Source organism: Myzus persicae, unplaced genomic scaffold (genome assembly GCF_001856785.1).
Source record: "Myzus persicae strain clone G006 unplaced genomic scaffold, MPER_G0061.0, whole genome shotgun sequence".
NCBI lineage: Eukaryota > Metazoa > Arthropoda > Insecta > Hemiptera > Aphididae > Myzus > Myzus persicae.
In genome coordinates, this window is record NW_019100692.1 from 283655 (window position 1) to 309633 (window position 25979).

At 33.3% G+C, this 25979-nt stretch overlaps 1 protein-coding gene across 1 annotated transcript; it reads right to left on the reverse strand.

Moving 5' to 3' along the window:
- Positions 1–1024: 1024 nt before the first annotated feature.
- LOC111042358 lies at positions 1025–24366 on the reverse strand. The gene is made up of 8 exons (XM_022326948.1): positions 22893–24366; positions 15267–15414; positions 10442–10540; positions 9583–9802; positions 3803–3947; positions 3536–3703; positions 2798–2914; positions 1025–1466 (listed from the first exon to the last, which is right to left on the reverse strand). Exons 1-8 carry the CDS (start codon positions 23970–23972, stop codon positions 1299–1301), a joined length of 2145 nt encoding a protein of 714 aa, XP_022182640.1. The 5' UTR covers positions 23973–24366; the 3' UTR covers positions 1025–1298.
- Between the last annotated feature and the right edge of the window lie 1613 nt (positions 24367–25979).

A 25979-nucleotide genomic window follows, 5' to 3' on the forward strand; every position in this document is an offset into this window, starting at 1 on the left:
TAATCTAGCGATAACTCCAAGCGATGTAAACTTCAACACCCCATAAAACGTATTTTGCACTTAAACACTGACACGTATACATATATCACGTCTTCTGAAACATCTAAATAATGTCGACGACTAGAATTTTTTTTTTTCATCCCTCGGCGTTTTAGTCGTTTCGATTCTATGCACGGCTGTACATATATAACCGCATACTTCTGCGCATATACTAGTCCACAGCGACAACAGCTGCGGCAGTATAACACGCGAGAACACAATCGATTTACCGATTAAGTGAACATTAAAAAAGGTATTGCCTTTTAACGATCGTTGCTAAACGCATTTAATTTTCATTAGTGATGATTGTACGAGTGGGTGCATGTGTTGTGGAAATTCATTCGAACACTCTTGATTTATCATTTACGTGCGTGTAAGTACAACTACGCGCGGTATGGTGGAAAACTGGAAAATACTTGGTTTTTAAATGACTGATATAGGTACGGGCACATTTTTGAAGCATAAATTAAAGGCGCAAATGAAGTTTTCGCCAATGATTTGCAGTTTTCTATTGAAACTGAAAACCCCAGGTACCTATATAGAAACTTAATAAGTAACAGTTATCGTTTGATCAAACACAAGATGATAACAAGTATGCAGTTACTTAACTTATAGGTGTTATATATATATAATATTATTAAATATATATTTTTATCAATGTAAAGTTTATATAGTATTCACTTTAAAAATGATTTTTATTAATTAAAATAACATTACAAAGTAATGTAGCCTGCGTATGTTAATGTGCACATTCGCACAGATACACATAAATAAATGTCTAATACATGTTATAATGTATTTTACTTCTAATTAATAAACATTAATAAACTGAGCAATAAATTGGCGATATGTATATTATAGTCGTCGAATAGAAAAATTTAAATGTACGATAATAAATAAAATTATATATACTTAAATTTGTTCCTTAAGCGAGTCATAATGATAATACAAAAAAATAGGTATACAACATACATGTTAAAATGTTGAAGTACACTATGCCACATTTAATGTTAAATCATAATCTAGTTTAGAAGATACCTACTCAGTCGTATAATTATACAATTATGTCGTATAAAAAAATATATATATTATATGTAAGTAAATATATATTGTGGGCTTACACAAAACATTAACTACTATAACTACTAGCTTCGCAATGTATAAACGGGGATTGTAAATAACTAAATACATTCAATGATATGTACATACTTATAGTAAATAATTTAACAACATGTTCTTAAAAAGTATAAAAGCATGATCTAAGTAAGTACTACTGCTTTGTGTACACACGGTCCAGCTTGTCCTTCGAGCAGTGCAGGCCACAGGTAAGTCCGAACTTGATTGCTCTCCAAATCTGAAGAATGATATCTCACGTGCAGGTCCCTCTTAAATGATCTCTGTTCGTATTCCAGTACAAAGCTAGGCGTCTGTTTTGCAAAAAAAATAAATAGTTCAATGATTTAGTATAGTAATAATAATTTACGTTACTTATTATGTTACATATTTTATTGGTATTAGAACTGCAGTGCACCGTATACACTAGAGTTGTTGATAAATACAATAATATACAAAATGTTTTAAAATTCAAATTGAAAAATTTGGAAATATTTTTGCTATATAATATAAAAAATGACATAATATCAATAGTGTACTTCGTTACCGAGTAACTCATAGCAGCAATGGATATCATAAGTACCGATGATTTTAATGATAAACCCTTGTAAGCATTTACGACAAAAAAAAACTATTACAACCAGATACTGGTGATATTATGTCTACAAAATTATTGGAATTTTCACTTCCTAATTGTACAACGTTTAATTATGTACATTTTTAATTATATCTATTTACATAGACGTTTGCGATAAACAAAAAAAAAATTGTGATTATATATTTTTGGTGTTTTTTAATTCCTGTAAGAAAAACTTGTGAGGAACTTTGTACTACATTTTCAAACTGTTTTATTATATAATAATAACATTTTATTATCATAAAAATGTTATTATACTACAGAAGTCAAATAAAAGTTGTAAATTTCAAATGTTAATAAATAGCTCAAAAAGTTTCAAAATATTTTTAAAAATTTACCTATCCTAGAATAGATATGCTAAAAATTCGTGCAAAAAAGTATGGGTTTATCTGGTTTATCTGTTAAAAAAATAAAAATATAGATATAAACGTATAATACATATAAGTTAAACAGTTTTCTTTATCATTTATATTTATATTTTGTTTTGTATTCCAACATTGTATGTGATTTATTTTTGATTGTTTATATAATATGTATGTAAGTATGTAATAATATTTTACTTGGGCCTCCAAACGAGTTTTTCTGAGCATTTATTTATAAGAAAATAAAATATTTAATTACTATATTTTGGATTTTTTTATTGATTTTATTACACAAAACTGCAGAGATTTATGGATTGTATGTCTACAGTAGGGATTGTTTTTCCGACGCTCATAAATATGAATTATTATCTAAGAACATTCCAAAGTGAGGGGACACCAAAAATTTAACAGTATTTTTTACTAATAGGTCGTCGTAACATAATATAAATACAACCATTCAATAACATAAAATATGTTTAGGAAAATAAAATGAACTGCGTAATACAAGAAGAGTGAAAATAAAAATGAAAAAAACTCGTTACATTTTACTGATCAATTCCTATCCAACTCGATGCGTAAATTTAACTACCTACAACGCATTACAGCACACGTACAAGCACACGTGTCATATTATATATATTCTCACCTGATTTACTAGAGCCCAAGCTAAGCGTACTGCGTCACAAATGTATTGATGAAGTCCAGCACACGTTTTTAGACACGGGTAGTCGTATAATGTCGCCCACAGCTGAGTGCTCACTTCCTGTTAATACAACGCAATAGTATTAGTATTATAGGTGTATAGTTATTGTATTGCTATAATCAATGAGATATTTTTCAATATACTAAAATGTAATCCTTCTGTTAGGTATTATAATAAAGTCAATAATAAATGTGTATTATAAACAATGTTTCCAGACTATAAAAATGTCATGAGTTATCTCGTGGACCTGCAATACTGCTAATCCTAATTTTTGAAAATCATTATTGTACATTTATCGAGGGCTTTATAGTCTTATAGATAAGGTTACATAAAAATAACAAAAGTGCAATAGAAACATGAAAAAAAATCAGTTATTTGCATTTGTATGGATTTTATATGGATTATAACGTACTTATATAAAATATGCAAAATAAAATTACATTTTGACTTGAATAAAATTTGAATAAAATTGCTTATTTTGATATTTCTGAGTGGAATTCATTGATATTATTAAATGTATTAAATATTAACGTTGATCATTATAAATGCAAAGCCCTACATAGCAGCTAGGTGACTATGATTATAATATTATGTTAAACGACGTTCGCTCGTGCGTATTATATTAATCTGAAATAAACAGCAGAGGACGTGATAAATATAAATATTTCGCAAAACGTTTACCTCGATGCACTGGGTTAAATCGAACGTGTCTACTGTCCTCCTCAAATAGGAACAGATAGAAGCCTCCAATTCTACGTGTGCCGAACCGGACGGCGTCGGATAGAACAGCAGCCGTTTCACCTGTTCTTTTTTCAGGTTCAACATGGCTTGGGTCGACCTGAACGCCAACTGAAAAATGTAAAAATTCAATTAATTTCGTAAGACAGCCGTTACAAGTTGGCAAGGGACGACGTTAGCAAAATATTTTTGTCGGAATATAATACTCACGACGACAACGGAGAAGAGGATTTTCGATTTCAGTTCCGTGGCGTCGGCGAGCTGAGGCAACACGTCTAGTTTTTCGAGAGCATCGACACGGGCTTGCGAATACAGGTTACCGTAGCATCTGACCAACCTAGGTCCACTCAGCTCTCTGAAGGATCAAATAATAATAATAATAATAATTAGAATAATAATAATGGTGATCTCCATTTGAATTTCCGTTGACCATGATAGTTATAGGTATACTATTACGTCGGGCAACGAGAATTAAAAGAACTTTATATTATATTACTATGTAATTAATTGTCGTTACTCGTTGTAGTTTTTTTTTCTATTTAACACACGATAATCTCGCATTCGAGCACATTCGGTTTAATAAACTCGTTCACAATAAACATATTGTTAAACGAGCGAATTAATTTATCATGATTCATATTGGGTATTATACAAAATAATGATATTTTAAAACGGCAATAAAAGTTCGGATCATTAAATTTTATGGTTTTATATTAAATATTTATTTGTACTTAATTTGAATTAATATTAATTGCTGTATAAATGCTTCATTCAATGGATTGAATCAAAAACAACGAATATGTCACATTGGTTGTAATTTTAATTCATATTCACTTTTAGATGTTTATCATTTGCAGGTACATGGCTGGGCATATGTCTATAGTCTACGTGTATTGAATATTTTAATATCCAAAGTGTCAATTATTCTTAAACTCGTAATTCGTCGAGAAAAATGTATTTATATACGTAATCAATCATATTGTTATTAAACACAAAATTATTATTCAAATAAAAAGAAATGTTTAATATTGCTACAACTTACGATTACGTTACATAAAATATAATGATATTATTTAAAATTCTTAATACCTAATTACAAATGTGATTTAAAATGTTTATAAATTGGTGTTTCAATATTTTCTCATCATCATCAATCATCATCACGTATATTTCTTCCACCGGAAGTGAGTTCAAACAAATTATAATTATTCGTAATACAATTAAACCAGCGACAGTGCAGTCTAAACAGTAAAAAGTCGTAAGCGTATATACATATACCTACACAAGTAAAATTGTTGCAGCCGTGTAGTCGGACCCTCACGACCCCGAACCTTGTATTTCCTATTACTCGTGCAAACTCAATTACGGATTTTAAACGCATTACAAATGCTAATTGGATTCCACCCGCGTAGAGTTCAACAATTTAAACATTTAAAAAAAAAATAAACAGCTACACAGCTAACCAAAGCTGCAGTTGCTGTGTATAATTTAATTTTGTCGATACAATCGCCGAAGTGACCTACATAATATTATTATTATTTTTATATACGATACGTCGATAATATACTGTTGTAATAAGCGAATAATGGTGTGGTACAGTGCTTTACGATGGACGTGGCGTATTGTATTATTTGTAAGCCAATATCTATTAAAATTGTGAAAATATATATCAGCGATTTCACGTAAAATTCCCATTCCGACATAATAGTATTACATATTATACGTGGGTTGCAGTATACCCTATATATATATATGTACGATATATATACGATATAATAATAATAATAATAATATATAAATATAAATTCACCGCAACAACTGTCTAAACCGCGACTAGTGGCGGTCTGTTGGTAAAATCTCCATTATCTTTTTGAATCACCCCACTATACCCGATTCAACTGTGCAGCAGTGTACTTATAAACTACATAGCTGCCATATAAATTTAACAGCAGATTATAAGCCGAAAACCGAAACAGATGCAGTTTAAATACACGACGGTTCCACCAAGACATAAAATATCCATGGCAGAGCCTGCTATGTGTACGACGGATACACGCGGATTTCGACCGTGGTGGCTTAAGTAAACCGTATAGCCGTTCATCAACAACGGTTTAATTGCAAAAAATATTCCCCAAAGTCGTATATATTTCATTAGGAGGGCGCTGCAGTATTATCTTGGACAAACGGCGTTTATACGAGATATACTCGAATATTTTTCTTTCTCTATTTCTCTCTCAATGTCTGACTCGTTGTTAACCGCTTCGTCATACACAGTTATCCGAATAAATAAGATCAAAAATGCCAGACAGCTGGTAGCGAAGAGTCTTGAGAGTTGTCATCTTTCGCGCACTGTGCGATACATTGGTTTGTTATCACTTATCACAGTGTGTAAGACGAGCAAAACCTGATTGCAGTTTGTCTGCAGCCATATGTTCGATGGAAAATAAAATCGGAAATGAAATATTTTAAACTTGCAAAACTCTGTTTTGCAGAAAAATTTACCTGCCTAGTATCGATAGCTAAAGAGCGAAAATATGAAAATCGAAATACGTTCCTCGTCCGAAACTTGATACCTTCGATAAGTTATATGGTACCTACCTATAAGGCGAAAACACTACCATATTACACGCATCGACAACTATATTATATTTACTTTGAGTAATGACCGTTTCGTGTAGGTATTATGTAAAACCCTTATTTTCGCACACGCCATACTATATTATAATTTATAATGCATTTATTAAACGGAGTCAAAATATGTCCAAAACGAATCCTTTCTAATGACTAAATATATTATACATGCATGCGCACACGTAGGTAATAATGTAGACTACCGAATCCTTTCCGTTGTATAGTGAAAAGGAAATTATATGTATATTAACTATAAACCCCGCTGCGAAAAGCTCCCAGCCGCCGTTTCATTATATATACAACACAAGTTGTTGTGCGAACTTCTCGACAAAAAAAAAAAAAAAAAAGAAGAAGAAGCTATTAATTTATTTAAAACTCTGTTCTCGCATTCGCATATATTCGTCCATTATAATATGGGGAAACTTTCTACAATTATTCTCTTTCATCCGAGTAAACTATGGCAAAATAATTACGTCCTATCTGGATGATCAATTAGCATGTAAAGTTTAACATTGCGGCGAACATCTGTAAAATGTTACTTCAAAATACATATCCACTACACTATATGGTTTACTTATCTTTCCCTGAAATCCTATTCCTTGACGAGTGTATAATGTAATTTTACTACGTAAATATGACTCGTCCTTATATCACTAATCTTTAAAACAACTACCGAAGTCACGTTAGTCATAGTTAGGTTTTCTTCTGTTGATTATGTTAAACATATTCGTCTCATATTATACCAAACAGCCGGAGAGGATTTTTCAACTAACGGACGCCGATTAGCTGCTATAAGAGCTCGCGGATCCCGAGACATAAAAGTGTAATTATTTTAACTCCATGTATTTATATGACATACGTAACCGTAGGTATACGGTTTAAATGTATTTGATGAATACATTGGATGTTATAAATAAATAAAAAAACATAAGTTTTATTCAAAATATTTAAATCGATTGGCACTATCCCGTCTCGTTACGTTTTAATTAAAAATCAATAAAAATCGATCTCGAGTTGTCCCATTTACAGAGAGTTTTTAACATTCGTTAACCTATATTATGTTATCAATCGGTATTCGCCATTCGGTATAATACTATATAATTTATACACGCGTGTTGTAGACTTACACAATTTTACAAGGCAGTCTAAACTATTATAATTTTGTACAACCTACTTACAGTGTACAAAACGTATTTTATCGAATTCTAGAAATCCACTATAACTACAAGTGAAATGTCCTGAAAAGGAAAATATTCGATTGGCGATAGGCATCTTTTTTTTTCTTACACCTATAAACTTAAACAGCGTATTTGAATAATTCGAATATAAATGTTTATTTTAATATGTTATATTTATCAATATTCGTACTGATATTAAAAATGAATTATGACCAATAATGGACTGTATATTACACCATATAGCTGAATATATACGATATGATATGATGGAATCACGCATATTACCTAAATTCAGTGAATTTCAAAACAAAACTCTATAGAAAGTTTCGAAATAATTGAAAATACGCGTTTACGTTTGAATTTCCTCAGTCGAGCAGACATTAGTGAAAAAATAAATAAATTAGAAACTCCCAACAGACTCGGTTTGATCCTACGATCCGTACGAGTATACGAGTGTCATTGCTAATGAAACAAGCACAAACTGAGTGTAATATATAATTCAGTCAAAAGCCGTACGTAATGAAGCAGCTAAATTAGGCTGCATAAAATAGTGTACAAAATAAATGGAATGGCAACCGAGAAACTATTCGTGCTCTGTATACAGCTCACTACAATAATATATTATATGCTCTACGACCGAAAAAATGTCGTGATCTCGTGTATCAGGAACATACTTGGAATTTTCAAATAATGTTATCTAAAAATTAAAAAATAAAACAATGAATGTTTTTCTTGCCCTATCGCTTGTACCGTCATTTAGTAATTACTCGCTATTATATTATTGTTGTTATTATTATTATTATTATTATTATTATTATTATTATTATTATTATTATTATTACTATAGATCTGTTTCACATGGTGAGAATGAATATTATATTTAAAACAATTTATATACTTTTAAGCTTGACTCAATAAAGTATAACTCATTTTAGCAATTTTTATCTACGTCTTTTCTTTTAGGTATACGGCTCTGATAGACTACGAAATCCCGCGGTTTAGAGTGAATACTAAATTACCAAGAATAACGAAATAGCATTTTTGCAGTAGTTATTATAAATTATAAGGTTTTTTTTTTATCTTACAGCAAAATATATGCAAACAGTTTCAGTGAAATTGATCTTTCGAAAATAATTTTAAAACCAATAGTTAAAATATTGATAACTATCTTGTAAGTTATGAATTATTTGTACACATTGTTATGAAATTGTTATTATACAATCGTCAATTGTGTAGTTTTGTTAGATTTAAAAAAAATTGTTGGATTTGCATGTCTATTATTATTTATTATTGTAATTACGTAAAATCTTTAGGTGCCATCTATACGATTTGAAGAAAAATTATATAATGTGTTTTTATTTTGATTGAAAATATGATTGTTAAAAAGTCATAAGTATTTTTTCTCTGATTGGTTGGTTACAATATCATGGCAGCTACATAAATATGTGTTTTCTTATATAATTTAAATATTTTGAAATTAAACCTACTCATTATCATCTAACTTCATTATTTCAATAATAATAAACATAATACAATGTTATTCCATTTAGTTAAAACCGTTTCATACAATAGTTTTTATGTTAGTCACATTTTAATAGTATTTTTATAGATAAAAAAATACTAACGATCATAGGTAGCTATATAAGGATATATTATTACTCAAAATCTTTGGGTAAATATATTTTACTATGAAGTTTAATTAAAAGTAAGATCAACTAAAAAATTCATTATTATTATTATTATTATTATTATTTAACAACGTATTTTTAGATTCTTTTCGAAGATGACAATCTAATGGTTTTATAATGTTGACTGTTTTTTTTTGCTTTAGATAGCCTGTAAATAACTTCGGTATACAGTAAATCCGCGTTATCTAATTTTTGGCGAAACTTTATCTGATGCCGTAGTGGACATTCTAGTCTATACTTTGTTTAAACATTTTTTTGATCAAATCAAAATATTAAGGAACTTTTAGTCTCATACGTTAATTTAACGTTTAATTTATTTTTCCATAATATATTACAGACAATTCCATTGAGCATGTAATTTAAATGCAAAGCTTAAGCTTTATCACTACCCAAATAGAAGCACCCTAATTTTTAAAATATTTAATAACAAATATGTAAATACAAATAATTTTTTATGTAAAATATATTATAATATATATTTTTTAAAACTCACTTCGAAGACTGTGCCTGTTTAGCAGCCTTGTTTAAAGACTCGAGTTTGGCTTTAGTCCTTTCTAGTTCGGCTTTTGTGGTTTCGAGCTCCGTCTGCAAGGCCAACTTCTCTCGATCATCGTTAACGGTCTGCAATTGCAAAGCAGTCGGTGGTCCACACTTACGACAACAGGTCAACGTATTCATCGATTTCTCGGTTGACCATTCCCAATTCGGTGTCGCTGAACCAAAGAACAAAATATATATTATACATTATATACAATATGTATTTATATATTATATAAAAATAAAAGTAGTAATAAATATAAGTATGAGCTAGTTTAGGTCAATTGTGCCTGCAGTATAAAAACAAAACCAAATTGCTCGCCCAAATTACTTCCCGTGTCCCAATTTTATCTAATTCGCAGTCGACTATACAATACATACTGCAGGGTACCTATATATACTAACACAAAATTATTATTACTAATGTCCGTGAAACCTAAAATCGATCCGATCAAATTAAATGGACTGTGTATACACGGAAATTGAGTGTGATTAAAATATCGATTTTCGTCTACAGCGGCTGGCTGTGCCGGTCGAGGTTTTACAGTCGCTTAAATAAACCTCCAACCGTGGGTCATTTTCCACGCTCATAATACATAATATTATCTCTGCATACGTGAATATCAAATGCTATATATTGTGGTCAGCAATAATACAATACGCGCATACACGCGTTAATGATACCCACTGCGCCCACACGTTTGCACAATTAATCCTGAAAAGAGTGGTGCTGCGCGTTTTACACGAGAGACGTATATTATATATTATGATCAATGGTAACAATAATGGTGATAATAATTATACATCATTGTTACCTGTCGTAGACGATTCTCCGCCGTCCGGGGGACTCGCCGAACTCGATCCAGTGCTCATTACTAATCTAGTGCGAGTGCTGTGGTTGCTGCTCGACCGCACTGTAAAAAAAAAAAAAAAAGATTTAATTGAAAACACATTGTTGTGGACCGTTACAAATAAAAATAACTATACGAGAATAAATTATACATATTATTGTACACGGCACGCGAGTGCATATTATTATACAGCCTACCCATATACACATTAGTACATTACTATATAAACGATGTGTATAAGTGCACATTAAATTATAATAAAATACACTATACATATTATATAATATAATTTGTACACCACAGTCGGAAATGCACACATTATATAATACGCCAATACACCACCATTGAAGTCTTAGAAAATCGTTCTCGAATTATTTGCTTCGTATAAGTAAATGTTTTGGTTTGAAATTGAATGCCATGAGTACATTTTTGGTATGATGTGACACGTTCAACTCAACTATTATAATTAGTATTTGTATTTTATAATATTATGCATAATGAAACGAATCTGAGGAAACTAACAATTTTATACTTCGGTGTTGTGCGAGTTCCTGATCTAGGTAGCAGTATTATTTATCTGAGATGATGTTAAAGTTTTTCCGAAGGGAACGTCAATTATGACACATTTTTCTTTGGTAAATAAAATAATGTAACCATAGATGCGTGTAATTTGAAAAAACCGGGGTAGCGTGCAATTACCTATTAGTTTCGTATTTTACAAAAAAAATATCGTCGTTTTTTCCTACCTACACAGTATATACTTATATTATTGATTATAAGTTCTACGATGAAATTAGCAATTCCGACAGTTTGATTATTGGCACTTATTATTGCGCAATTTGATAAAAGTTTATTACTTTGTCACCGATGGAAATGACTACTCCCTCTTCAATACATACAGATGTCAGAAATATTGAATTCCGGAACGTTTGATTAGAATTTCGTAGGAAACGACAAAACGTAGAAAATCTAAATTTAAACTCGTCGTCAAGGGAATGACGATTCTTCCCTTAGTCGGAAATGGAGCTACAATGGCAGTTTTGTGTGTGCACTGTGCACACACGAATAGTCCCGGTAAATCTCAACAATCGACAAATTATAATTTCGGAAGAAAAAATATCTCAATTGCAGCTGCTATAAGAAAAGTAATAGAGATTTTAATCTAACACTAATTAATTAGCTATATATACATTATACATTATAGATACCTATACATGTAATATAAGCACTATGCAAATGAATAAAATACATATTTATAAATTGGGTGTTTCATCAAGCATTGTCCCCCGCATGTATTTAAATTCTGATTTTTAGAATTTTTAAGTACTTAAGATTTTTCATGCGATTTGAGGATTCAAATTTCCTTGCTAATGGCAATAATTCTTTTTCACAGCAATTATTAGTTTTTTTTTTTATGTTACATGAATCGAAATACCAACATGCAGTTTAGGTTAGGAGATAATTAATTGTATGTATACTAAAGCACAAATGGCTATGGAGTAAGGATAATTGTAACCCATATATTGTTATAATATACTAGGTATAAAAGATATAGGAACTCGGATAATTTGAAAAATGAACGATTATTGCCGTACAGTTTCGATTAAATACGAATTTCTCGCACCCATACTATATATATATATATATATATATAAAAAAATAAAATATAAATATACCATTCATCCCGGGAAATATTTGTCGTATTCGCACAGTACAGTACATTTCTATGACGTTCTGCGTGCAAGTATTAAACTCTTTCGAACAGGTATTTTTGGAAATCAAAAATAACGTATAATAATGTAACACACGCACGGTAGAAACTAAATTTGATTCGTACAAACGCACACGCAGCATGACGGCATTACGATTTCCGTTCGCCGCTCAAATATCATAAATCATGTAGTACAATTATATGATATTTCAACAACTGCTGAACTGCAGCTAATACCTAACCGGCTAACCCATATAATGATCGTCACTTCTCACTATCGCGGTATACCAACCCGTGTACATATTACAATAATATAACAGTCATTGGCTTAGCCCGTTCAATTAATTTCAAATCCCAACCGCCTATGCCCGTAAGTAGATCTCTGCAGAAACGTGCTCGCGGGGTGTTGAACGTGTTTTATTGATTCCGACATCCGACAAAGGTGAATTACGTTTGAAGATGTTAAAAACCTACTAATGAGTCATTGGTGATAATGTACATAAGGTGTATTATACATAGGCACCTAACAACATATTATACAAATTTTCCTTATACACACGATTGTCGACTATATAATATAATCATGGTATTATTACAATTAACCAGCGCCCTGGATATGACTCAAGAAAACACATTTTTTTACGGTTTAATGTGGTCCGAAATTAGACGACAGTTCATACTCCACCCGCCACGCGTTTCAATAAAAAGCTGAGTACGCCACTGGACTAGATCCGCCGCCGCCGCACATCATCATCAGCGAAGTCGTTTCACCTCGATAACGTCGGAACGTAAATGTAGGTATTATTATAAGAACGAGCGCTCAAACTTTATCAACCTATGTCTCTACCTGTATAATATGTCATATACGCGTATTATAGTAATATTATAGTTTGTACTTTGTATATACATATATTATTATACACGCGCGCACACACGCTCGATTGCAGTACGCGGACGGAACAACACACGTTCCGAGCGTATATTATATACAGGTATTCTCATCATAACATCATATTATAGCCATTATATACCTACCCAGGCTCGTGATTATAATATACGTTCGGTACGTATACACGGCATGATATTATAATAATATAATCATCGAACGTATTATAATAATACACGAGCGATTCTCTCGGGCGAGCAAGATGGACCGAATAACTACGCGCGTCTACCTGTATACACGAACGTATAATGGCGATTCGAATACTCGCGGACCCGCTTTCTCCGACGAGTCTCACAACACTCACAGGATGCGTTCGCGTGAAATGTACAATACGCACATGCCATTCGTTGCACCCGTGTACAGAGGTAGCCGGGTGTCCGTGCACAGGTGTCCACACGCCCGCGAACACATATTATGTTCGACGGTATTTATCCGACGCCATAAACAGCCGCCCGCCGCGACTGGCGGGTACAACACATCGTAGACGACGTACACGACGTACGCGTGTATACCGAAAAGGTCGAGGTGCAATATTATTATATTGTATTACACCTGTCCCGCGAGCGCGTACGACATGCGTACAATAATTAATTATCAGAACGAGAAGGGACCATAATAATAATAATAATAATAATAATAATAACACCTACATAAACGCGAAAGTCACGGGGCTCGATTGTGCGTCAGATTATTATTGTGTATCGCAATAATATCATTATTATATTATAATATATACGCTTCCGCTACGTTACAGTCGTGGACGTTTCGCGTACAGTTATAATAATAATAATAATAATAATAATAATATACGCGTTGTGGTCGTTGTCGCCGAGGTGCAACGTAATATTATAATATATCGGATTATGACGTACGTCACATTACAATATGCGCATGGCATCGCACGATCGTGAGGGGTCATGGGTGAGATGGGTTGCACAGACACCGCGAGACTGTGGCGCATACCCATCTGTGGTGTGAAAACGACGTAGATTTGGGCGCAATATTGTGACTTCGCATCATCGACACATTTTGTGAACGGAACGCTTATTCGTTTGATTTTCACGACACGTGGTTTTTTTCTGTTAATGTTCGTGATTTGTTTTACGCACCGATGGCGAATGAATGTATTTTAAACAAATGTCGTGCAGGTAAAATATAGTATAATGTCTGTGTGTGTAGGTACAATTTATTATTGTAGCCTCATCCTAACATAAGTAAGTAGGCAATACGCACAGTACGACGATAGTGGCGTTTTCAGGGAGGGGGGGAGAAGCGGGCGACCACCAACCCCCATACCTTGTAGTATTTTAAAAGTATGTTCTTAGTAATTAATTAATTATTACTCAATTTATGTATCAATATTGTCATCGTTATTATTTATATTTTTTTGTCATTTTATCCATAATCCATAATCTTAAGGGGAAGTCGGAAAATGTAATAGTGAATGGTAATAACTAAATGGTATATTATACACACATACGCTGTAATATTGTTTCGAATATATAAATACACGGTCACCTGTCTATATGTATGTATAAATGTAATGAGTTCGTTTATTTGATTAAAATTTATAACACAAAAATAATTTACACACACCATTAAGTGAAAAAATATTTTTAATATTTTTTCCATCCATGTGAGCAGTTTTTATTAATCAACTCTCAACAAATATTTGAAACTCATTTTTAGGGTTTAAAAGTCAATGACGTTGAAATCGAAAGAACGTTTTAATTAAAAATATTTGTATTTGGTATTTAATATTTTTCAAATATATATTTTTTCGGTAATGAAGTATTTAGTATGTGAAATATTCCTTTTAATTAAGTTCGAATTGTTGAAACTGCAATCAATTTTTTAAGTAAATAAAATTGTATAAATTAACTGAATGTAATTTTTTCACATACCTACCAATATGATTTTATGAATCAAACAAACATAAGGTTAATACGGCACATGGTTTATTATTAAAATTATTTAATTTTATAACTTAATAATAAAGCAGAAAAATATGTTTAAAATGTTATTTGTTCACCGTGCTTTTTGTGCAATAAACCAAAATGAAAATTTGAATACATATTGAAATTATCCATAATTTTAATTTTTTAAATTAATGTACAGTCTCTATAAGTTACCTGATCGTGAAATGAAATTGTGTCTGGCTCTCTTGGTGACATACGGTGAATTCCCCGACATCATTATGGCACTGTCCGAATCCGAGTGATAGCCAGATATGTCGCTGGAATCTTCGTCCTCCGCTACTTCCTTCATAAATTCCAAAACCTTTAAAACGAAAATCATAAATTACTAATTAGTATATCATTCGCTTCGTGACCATCGCCCGAATTATCGTAAGTATGATCCCCGTTCGTACATAAAATACACGGGCAATCATCTATATCATTAGAAAGTATCGTTTTTAGGGTTCGCGCACGCATACGAACCGTGGATTATTGAGCAAAATTCAAATCTATTTGTCAGCACCGCAGAACGATTCGCATCTCGATTTATTTGTTTTGTGAATCGAATCAATACCTACTACTATACTTTCTCTCCCATCGTCAACATTTCGACGATAATTATGTGCGGGAAATAAACATTTTATACATACGTGTACCTACCTATGTTTACGTTACTGATAACAGTGGAATTCGATCCAATTATAACCGACCGCAAAGGTTGAAGGTCGTTAGTGAAAATTCAACCAACCCTCGAACGAAGGCTATAGCTAGTTAATAATAATAATTGCCATCGTGAGTGTAATAACATCCTGAATTTCGTTCATAGTGTACACATCATAAACCCACTACAACGACTTACACTAATACATGTACATAATACGATGCTCCGGTGTATAATAAAACAGCCAACATTCACCAGCACTCGCGCAGTAAGTGGGCGCACAGGCGGCGCAACTGCCCAGGGCTCAGCGCTCGAATTTCGGTCGTTAAAAAAAATAAAAACCGTATAATTTCTACCCAGCGAAAATTCAAACCTTTCAAGCAAACACTACGTAAACGATAATGTTACCTTGTATTAGGTTAGGAGGTAGATAGGTAACCAGACAAGGAATGTGGGTATAGGTGGCTTTAGCCATTTTCCTCCAAAAATGAGATACAGTTTTCTTTTCTGTCCATTTTCCTCCTCCTCCTCCTTTAATAAAATAAAAAATGATCACACTCTTGTTAATATGAATAGGTGCAGAAGGTACATAGGTACAAGGTCCTATATCGTTTTCTTGCCTAGAATATTGTTCTTTATATTTTTATATTTTATGTACGGGCATAGATATCAAAATAAATATGAAATAAATTAAAATTAAACACCATCGTAATAGAATATAGGAAAATAAAATTTGTTTTATAATAATTTCAATTTTAAATATAATATAAAATGGTATCAATTAAGAGTGTTACGTGTGTACAATATATAATAATACAAATGAAATAAATAATTTAATATTTAAAAAATTAAAGTACGACATTCATATTCTGAGGAAAGTAAACGTACCTACATGATTCTAGTTCAAAATCAAATCTGTGGAGGATAACGGTATCTCATATTTTGAGGAAAATAATACGGGAAGGTGTTTAATGTTAAATAATATTCTGTTTCATCATAAATGATTTCCATGTGGAAAAAAAGTAATCTCATTCTTGTATGTGTGTATTTTAAACCCATTTTATCGCCACACAAATCCATTCATCACGTCGTCTTAACTCGGAGAGCGTCGTAACGGTGATCCTTTGTCGTCTAATGTCACAAACCGCTTGTTGTATTTTGTTTTTCCTTATCGAAAGCGTGTAAAATGCGTACAAAATATCATACAGACGCAAAAAAAAAAAACCATACGAATTACGGAAGCATATTACTCTCCGTGGGTTTATTTATTCAAAAATGTCTTGCCAAATATCATTGGGTTAATCGCGATCCGAGTTATACCCATACTAGGGAGAAATAACGTATTATCTCCTGCAGTGGTAGGTACCTACTGCACATGTTCGAAAAATACCGGTTAGAAAGGCTATAATACAAACGTTGTATATTTATGATGCAAAACAACTACTCATCGTTAACTCGTTTGAGATCACAACAGTACTTCGGTGCAGTGTGTCAGTAGACTAATATATTCGATACCCCGGGGTGTTCAGAGTTAACCTTGAGTTCCGAAATTCTATAAATATCATTATCTGGACAACAGTTTTCAAATACCTAGTAAATCTACATATATTATGAATGACTTGGTAATTTTGAATTACATATTATGGCGAGAAACTGGATGGGAACACGTCAAATAGAAACCGTTAATCGTAATTATATTTTTCTGATCGCTCTGATAAAATACGTTAAATGTGCATAAGAGTATGTATTGAACACCGGTATATGCATAAAATAATACAGTTGGTCGAGATAAAAATAACAAATTCTCATTTTCATATATAAGTGCTCGCGTAAAAAAATGCAGTCAAAAGCGAAATTTAATTTTGTTTATAGATACCTCATTGACTCCTTTGTAAGCCTTTTCGAATTTAATACTATCAAAGAGTTTATGTTCAAATGATTTTTCCAATACTGCCGTTATATTATTTTATGTTTTTCTTCAATGAATATAAGTACTTATATAAGTTTAAGTGTATGTTTGTGTGCCATCTGGATTTGTTTTATGGAGTTATGTTAATTATATGTGGTACCTATGTATATATAAATACTACACGTATTAACATAATATAATAACAGTCATCATTTTATAAGAGAAAACATTACTGTTTAACTTTAAAAAAATATTATTGATAATTTAAATCATATTTTAGCTGAACTACCTACAGATATGATATTTGTATATGCTCTTCAAATTGATTATAGCCATATAGGTACCATAAGCATTAATATAGCTTAATTAAGGCATTTTCACATTATTTAAAAGCCTAAAATAAATGTTGTCATTAATTTGTGTTCCAATCGTCTACACATAATATATTTTGTAATAATATTTTGTACGTTGAAAATATATCGAAAGAAGTATAAAAAAAACATGTCATAAAGGGGAAAAAAGTTTATCAAATATTATATATTTATAAAAAATAAAAAAAAATACAGAGTTCTTGTATGACCTATTATTATTATCTTATTAGAAGATGTTTTCAATTTATTATTTCACATCTAAACTATAATTACTTCCTCTTTGTCGCAGAATTCCTATAATTATATCCTATAGGAGTTTTATAAAGTTATAGATAATACATTGTTATATAATGAGGATTTAAAAAAACAAAAGATGGTAACAAATTACAAATGTATTACCTTTCTTAATTTTTTATGATTATATTTTTTACTATACTTATATAACTATATATACTTTCTCGTGGGAAATTAAAAATGTAATAATAGATTTATGTGTTTTTAAATTTAAAAAAGTTTGATATAAAATGTTGCACAATCTTATTGAAATTAAAATAATACTATTTTACATTTTAACAGAGCACAGAAAAATGAAAACAAAAAATATAATTATTTATTTTATTAAAGTTTTAGAGCATGTGAATCAAATATTGACAAAAATTTCACATAAATAAATTTATTTGTTTTACTATTAAGTTTAGGTATTAGATCAAATAAATTCTGTAAAATGTTTGTAAATTATTGTAATACATTATAATTTATAATATCCTATTTTAATATGTGTGATGTGTATAGAAGAAATATATCATTTGATTACTAAAAAAAATTATAAAATATATTTTATTATTGATTAAGTAATTCAATATATTATTTTTATTGCGGTACCGTTTGTCATTTTTGTATCACTATAAATTATTATATAGCACACATATCATGTTATGCAATGACTAATGACTTCGAATTATTTTTTTCGCCAAAATAAATATAATCAATGTGGTTTTTGGAAGTATTGTCTGGTATTGACGTATAATATCACAATAAATACAATACGTTCATTAAACCACGTAATTGTTATTAATATATTTTACTATATTTATATTTTATATCAATACTATTGAATATAATAGGTATATAATATAGTGAAATAAGTTGGTATATGCGATCGGTAATAGACTTATAGATTAAATTACATTATAGAACATATAACTATATCATATTCTCATACGTTAAACATTTGAAATCATAATTTGTAATTTCCTTTGAATAGAGACATTATTATTATTGTATTCAAGCCCATAGTTAAATGACCTTTCGAGAAATTAAAAAAAACACCGGTCTATTTTGTGTTGAAAATCGACATGCAAATGCAATGCTCCAAACTTTATACAGGTTTGCACCTCTTTCCTAAATTGGAATAATGTTCTTGTTATATTCTACAGATTTAGAATATGTATTATTAGATACAACTCGTATAGCGTTCAAGTTCGGTTTTATTTGAAAAATATCCAGTTCAGTAAGATTATTATTATTGTGATAAGACGAAGACAATAACTGCGTACCCGGTGAGCACCTACCACGGATTAAGATTTTAATTAATTTAATAAAAAAATCTTAATTCGTGGTACCTACCGAGCAATGCAATGGTGCCCAATCGTCAATCAGCTGTTCATACTAAACTTCTAATAATTAAGACAGCCGTCTAAAACATTCGTCGGTGGTCGCCCTATTGTGATGCTAATAACCAACTATAGTGGACGTGCTGTTATAGCACGTCGCGCTTCTACGTTATACACTGCTTCGACAAATTCGGTGTCGCCAGCACGCAATCGCTTTTTGAGCGTATAGGTGGGATGTCACATACACAGTGAGTGATACACTATATACACGGTAAGTGGTAAACACATAATACAGGCATATATATATATATATATTACATTGCTGCATTACCCGGGACTTCGGCCGGAAAAAAAATGATCAATTATAAAATACAGCTCTCGCCGCTCGGTTTAATTCGGTTTAAATGTGTACACGGGATGACTTCGTGTGTAAATCGGCTAAGCCAGTTTAAATAATATAAGTGTGCCTTCGGCCGCAAAAATGAACAACAAATATTATTGTTAACACAGAGTCCAAGTCCCAACAAACATATTGATATAACTTTTGTTAAAAATGAGGCAAACGGCTGCATTATTTTCTGGAGGGTGTGATAAAAGGTATTTTTTATAGATAAATTCGTTTCGTTTCATTCTCGTTGCAATGAAGTAAACTTTATTTTGCTTCACCCCCTCAGTGTACATCGTTGCTAATTTATGATTAAATTTCACGAAAATATCATACATTTCTGTAATCGTATATTAGTTACGTAGTTATACCTACTATAGCCAGAAATATGTAAAACGTTCGTGTTTCGTCGTCGAAATTATTTTGTTTGTTATCGGGGTACATAACATTATAATTAATAGGTAGCCGATAAAATAAAAACTGTGGTTTTATAATAGCGGCCGTTTTGACATTTGTAAAGAGAAACAATAATTTAATTTTTGTATTTTTCAAGCTTAAATTAAATAAATGTTTTTTTTGCAATTATAAATGCTCTTTTAACGATCTATTTTGCTACAAAATCCGAGCCCTGCATGACGTATAATAATACACGTAATGTGTACAGTGTACACACACCGAGCACGATTTGCGTACAGTAAACACGTGAACCTGCCCGGTATAGAACACTACATAGGAACTCGTATATTTTATATGAGCTAAGTGTATTAAATTGAAATAATTATACGGTGTCCTTGGATATGCGTTACTCCACATACACATATATATATGTATATATTTGTATGTATAGGTATGTATAGTACGGTCTCGCGTGTTCATATAATATACTCGCTGGTTTTACAGTTAGATAATATAGGTATAAGGTATATATAATATGGTATGTATACAATTTACAAAAAATTTTTATCATGGATGTCAGTTCGTTCACACAGCGCGTTAGCGTTTAAAACGCGAACATAATGGAAAAAGATGAATATGTGAGAAAAACGGATGTGCGCGCGTGTGTGTGTGTGTGTGCGACTGGTTCCCTCGATAATAGCCAGCGCCGGTCGGAGAGTCGACTTGTCCACGGTCATTGATCTCATCACACGCGTATTATAGAGGTACACATCGCGACACATCTGCTGCAGATCTTTGCGACCGCACACATGACCGTCGCTACGCCGACGGAGACGGAGACGATTAATATATTTTCGTCAACGACTTCGCTCGGAGTCGGCTCGAACTCTAGGTACCTAGGTATGTATATATGGGATGACACTATTGTGATACGTTCCTCTGTTTGGAGACCGAGGACACATACTAATAATATGAAGGCCCCTGCACCGGCAAACTGCTCCAATCGTCTCCGATCGACGTCGCCGTAGGTATACTTATAGTATATCGTCCAACTAGCTATTTGGATGTACGAGTTACGACTCGAAGGGTAGCTTTCCAAAAAACTCAAAACTTTAGTGGCTCAAAGTTGTCAAAATATAATGCCTTACGGCACCTATAATACTAATTACTACACATATTGTACAGTGGCAGCATACCGGTTCGACAGGAATGACTACGACGTTATCCATCGCGATCTGAGGATGTCCAAGAATTTTTCCAACAAGCAGGCGAATAGCTGACTACATATATATAGAGTTGTATTGCACTAATTAGCAGCTGCTAAACAACTTCTCGATGATTCGCAAGACATCAAGAAATCCAAACGCCTTAAGCCGTAGCCCGTAGGTATACATTTTAGCATGAGAACAACTCGGAAGCGGCTTAGAGAAGGGGCACATTGATCCTCAAAAATAAACTGGATGGTAATAACTGGTAAGTCACGAAAAATGTTTCCTTCGATGGGGTGTAAATCAGCTAGAAACGAATATGCGGCAACTAGCAAGACAGTTTCTCAAATTTGGAAAATGCTTAGATTTGTTATATATTTTAATGAGTGTCTGTGACGATACAAATTTCTTTTTTCAAATGAGAATCACATTTTTATTTACATTTATCAAGCTGATTTTGCACTTAATCTAAATAATTGAAAATTTGATCCTTAAGTTTTTTTATAAATTCCAATAATTAGAATTTGAAATAAATACATTATTTGAAAACAATTGGAGGGGGGATGCATGCTTAGTGAATTATACTGGATAAATATAATGTAAATTTATTAGGAAAAAATACCAGGGCTACAACCTACCCTCTCCTCCCTCCCTAAAAAAAAGTCAGTCTTGTGACCTGGTGCTAAGGGACTATAACTCCTTGGAGGAACAACCACTAGCTACTATCCAAAATATAATCATATATACACGACACACGTATATATATATAATTCATATATTATGTATCATTAATTTATAAACTCATCGTGTGAATAACAGTATTTACAAAGGCTATTGATCGTTTAACAAAAATACCCTGGGCTTAAGGTAATTAAAACAATAAATTTACATATATAGCTATATAGGACCCCCAAAATATAACCACACGCAAAAACCGTCACGTCACGCCACGTCCTGCACGACCATAAACAATGTGTCTCAAAAGTCTCATATATCATCCTAATTATAAATATAAATGTATTTCTTTGACAGTAGATAGGTAATCGAAAAGCAATGTATACCATTGAATTTGATTTTTTATTGATTAATGTTAAAAGAAACGGCATTAAAACATAATAATGTATCATGGTCTCACAAAAAAAAAAATAGGTCCCAGGGTGATGTGAGAATTTTGGACTTACTGGTACATAACTACAGTGGTATTAAACCCTCAATCACTGTATGATATTAAAATATGTATAGTTCTCAGTTTCTCACCTGTTCGCAAGCGTGCGAGTATCTCATGAGCAGAGGCGCCACCACGTGTTCAGATTCGACTTTGAGCTCCTTACGGAGCTGAGTGAACTGGAACAGAGCGTCCTTATCGTACTCGACCCGTCGCTTGAGTATGGTCAATAGTATGGCCATCGATTTGTTCTCCAGTACGGGTTCGACGACGTTCAGCAGCGTCTTGTTCTTGATGAGCCGCTCCTGGATGTCGGACTGCTGCAGGGACAGTTGCCGCTGGTGCGACGCCTGCACCGGCGCTGGGCCCTTGCTCACGCCGTCCCGCTTGCCGGACAAGCTGAGCTCTTCCAGCTTGAGAAGAGCCGCCTTGTACGTGTCCACCAGCTTCTGGAACTCCACCTTGAGCGCGTCGTGCAGGTTGGTGAGCGTCTCGTCACTGGTGCCCACCAGCCCGTGCTGGCCGAGGCCCTCGACCGCCTTGTCAAGCGCCCTGCGGCGCACCTGCAGTGCCTTCCGGAGCTTGGGCTCGGACAGCACGATCACCTTGAGCAGCTTGCGCGTGCTGCCCAGCCACCGATCAGCGCCACCCGCTGCGGTGCCGGTGAACAGCTTGACCAGTCGCATGAGCACGTGGTCGGGCCGAAGCACCTTGACGCCGCAGTCGGACGACAGAAATACCTTGGCATAGAGAGCCTCCAGTATGGACAGGCTGTGCGGCATGGCCTCGACGAACAGGTCGATTGGCAGCTGGTCGAGGATCGCCTTGAACGTATTGTGGCTGAGCCGGTTCACGAAATTCGCCGCCTCCCTGTACTGGGCGTTCTCGTACAGCAGCAGGATGCGCTTAACCGCGAACCTCGGGCTGACGTCCGCAATGGTCATCGAGCCCACCAGCTCCGGGAATCCATCCACCCAGTTGGAGTTACGCCACTGCAACTTCTGCACGTTAACCGCTTGACGGTTCCTGTCCGGCTTGATCCGGTTGCCGAGCCCTTTGACCGGTTCCGAGCTGTACGAGTTCCACGTAGCCGACGGGTCGGACAGCGGTGGCGGTGGCAGGGTCAGCATGGTTCCGCCGCTTTTCGGGTACGCCTCGTAGTATCTGTTCATGTCGCGTCGCGCATAACACTCCGGATATCCGGAGTTCAGCCGGAACACTCGGTGTAGGCGGCGGCCGGAAACTATAACGTCGCGACGAAAAACCGCGGTGGAACGTCCGTGTGGATAATCGGACTTTTCAAACGGGTTAAAAAAATGAATAAACGCGCAACACGTTCGATGAAATAAGAGCAGTAGGTGTATAAGTATAGTATCGCGTTATCACAAGTTTAGGTATATAATATACGAAAGGCGGACGCGGTTAAACGTGGTCAAACTCGGTGGTTCGTGTTGTGTGTGGTGAGACGCACTGCGGCAGCTGACGACGACGTGCACGGCTGGTCACGCTGGCGAAACTGGTCAGGTGAGAGACTCTCCGGAGACTGGGTGTTTGAAGAGCCGGTCTCGGGTACGCGCGCGGAGCCGGTTATAATGACTCTCCTCTCGTGGGAGAAAACTGTGTTCGTTTACACGACTTGTCGGCCTGCGATGACATCCACCGACGTGCCTCACTGCATTACCGTATCCCGGGGTCCCGACGAATTTTCACGTCCGTGGCGTTATCGCGGTTTACCGTAAACGCGTGCATCTTGAGTACCCAAGACGCAATAACATATTGTGTTATTATAAACGTGTAACGGACGAACGTGCAGTGTATATGTATACAGCGCGAAGTAGTCCCAGTATACAGGAAATTGTATAGTGTACTATACCACGGTTATGTGCAGATAACCGTGCACTATATACACAGTACCCAATCCCCCATCTTGAAAATTATGGCTCAAGGGTCAGGTCAAGTTTCTTGGTTATTATTCTCTTTACAGTAGTCACAACATATATGTACGTAGTACCTATATAGCTATATGAGTATTATCATAAATGTAATCTTTTGACCGACGCGGTACACTTTTAAGTAAAGGTTACAAAACACAGTTTTTCAAAATTTTCCGTGGTTTTAGCGAAAATATCTCATTTGTTATGTATTATATAATATAGGCGACGATTAATAATCAAAATATGCTGTTGTTGTTAAACAACAGCGCAGAAAATATCTAAACTTTATTATACGGATATAGTGGTATATATTATAATATTTTAATATTGTTGAAGTTCACCGAAACATTTAAGACGTTCCATTAACTGTAAGATTTTATAATATATCAAATGGATAGAAAACTTTGTTAATTTCATTTTCTTTTTTTTTTTAATAATTAATATAATATTATTCTCGTACTTTTCAAATAAAAATGAAATACAACGGTTAAGGAATATAAACTTCACTAGGTACAATAAACTGTTATTTAGGAAAATTAAATTATCCTCGTGTTTTGTGTACGCTTTTTTTTATTTTTCTATCTTACATAATATTAAATAATAATTTGGACTAACAAAACATAAGTTTCTTATCTCAATGCTAATTAAGCTCCTGTGTGCAACTATATATACCTTAAACACAAGAATTCTTAATTTTTCGTTGGTAATTAAGAGTTGAAACTTGTTTAATGTATTATGTATTGATACCTTGAAACGAAGAAAGATTCTTCATTTTAACATTAGCCATTAGCCGTTTTAAAATAAGGAAGTTGGGATGCTTAGTAAAATTTAATGATTTTAATTAAATTAAAACTTTTTTTCGATTTCATTATTTGTAATTTGTTACGATCCTTTAGATAGTGGCGTATAAAACATTTAATACGTATGGGTATTAGCCTTAAATTAGTGCTCTAATGATGCTATGGTAAAATTCTTTACGCACAGCTAACCTATATCAAATTTAAATTATTATTTGTACAGGTAACTATCATATAAATGGTTTCTTTTGTTGTGCAGTGATTATAAACTAGGAATCCAATGAGAAATAATAACACCAAATCGTTATAAAAATTGGCGAAGTGAGTGCGAAAACTGTGTACCTAGATCGTAATTTTGTTTTTACGGAAAGTAAACAAAAAAAAATTTTTAATGTTTGTCGATAACTGAATGCGATTTCCAAAAAAAAAATCAGATGCAAGATTATTA

Bases quoted from the DNA above. Each gene is read 5' to 3' on its own strand.
- LOC111042358 (XM_022326948.1), bottom strand. From the start codon at position 23,972: ATGAACAGATACTACGAGGCGTACCCGAAAAGCGGCGGAACCATGCTG. The intron at 10,541-15,266 runs GTAACTTATAGA...TTTTTTTTACAG, and splicing joins CAATTTCATTTCACGATCAG to TGCGGTCGAGCAGCAACCAC. The intron at 2,915-3,535 runs GTAAACGTTTTG...TTGTATTAACAG, and splicing joins ATTTAACCCAGTGCATCGAG to GAAGTGAGCACTCAGCTGTG.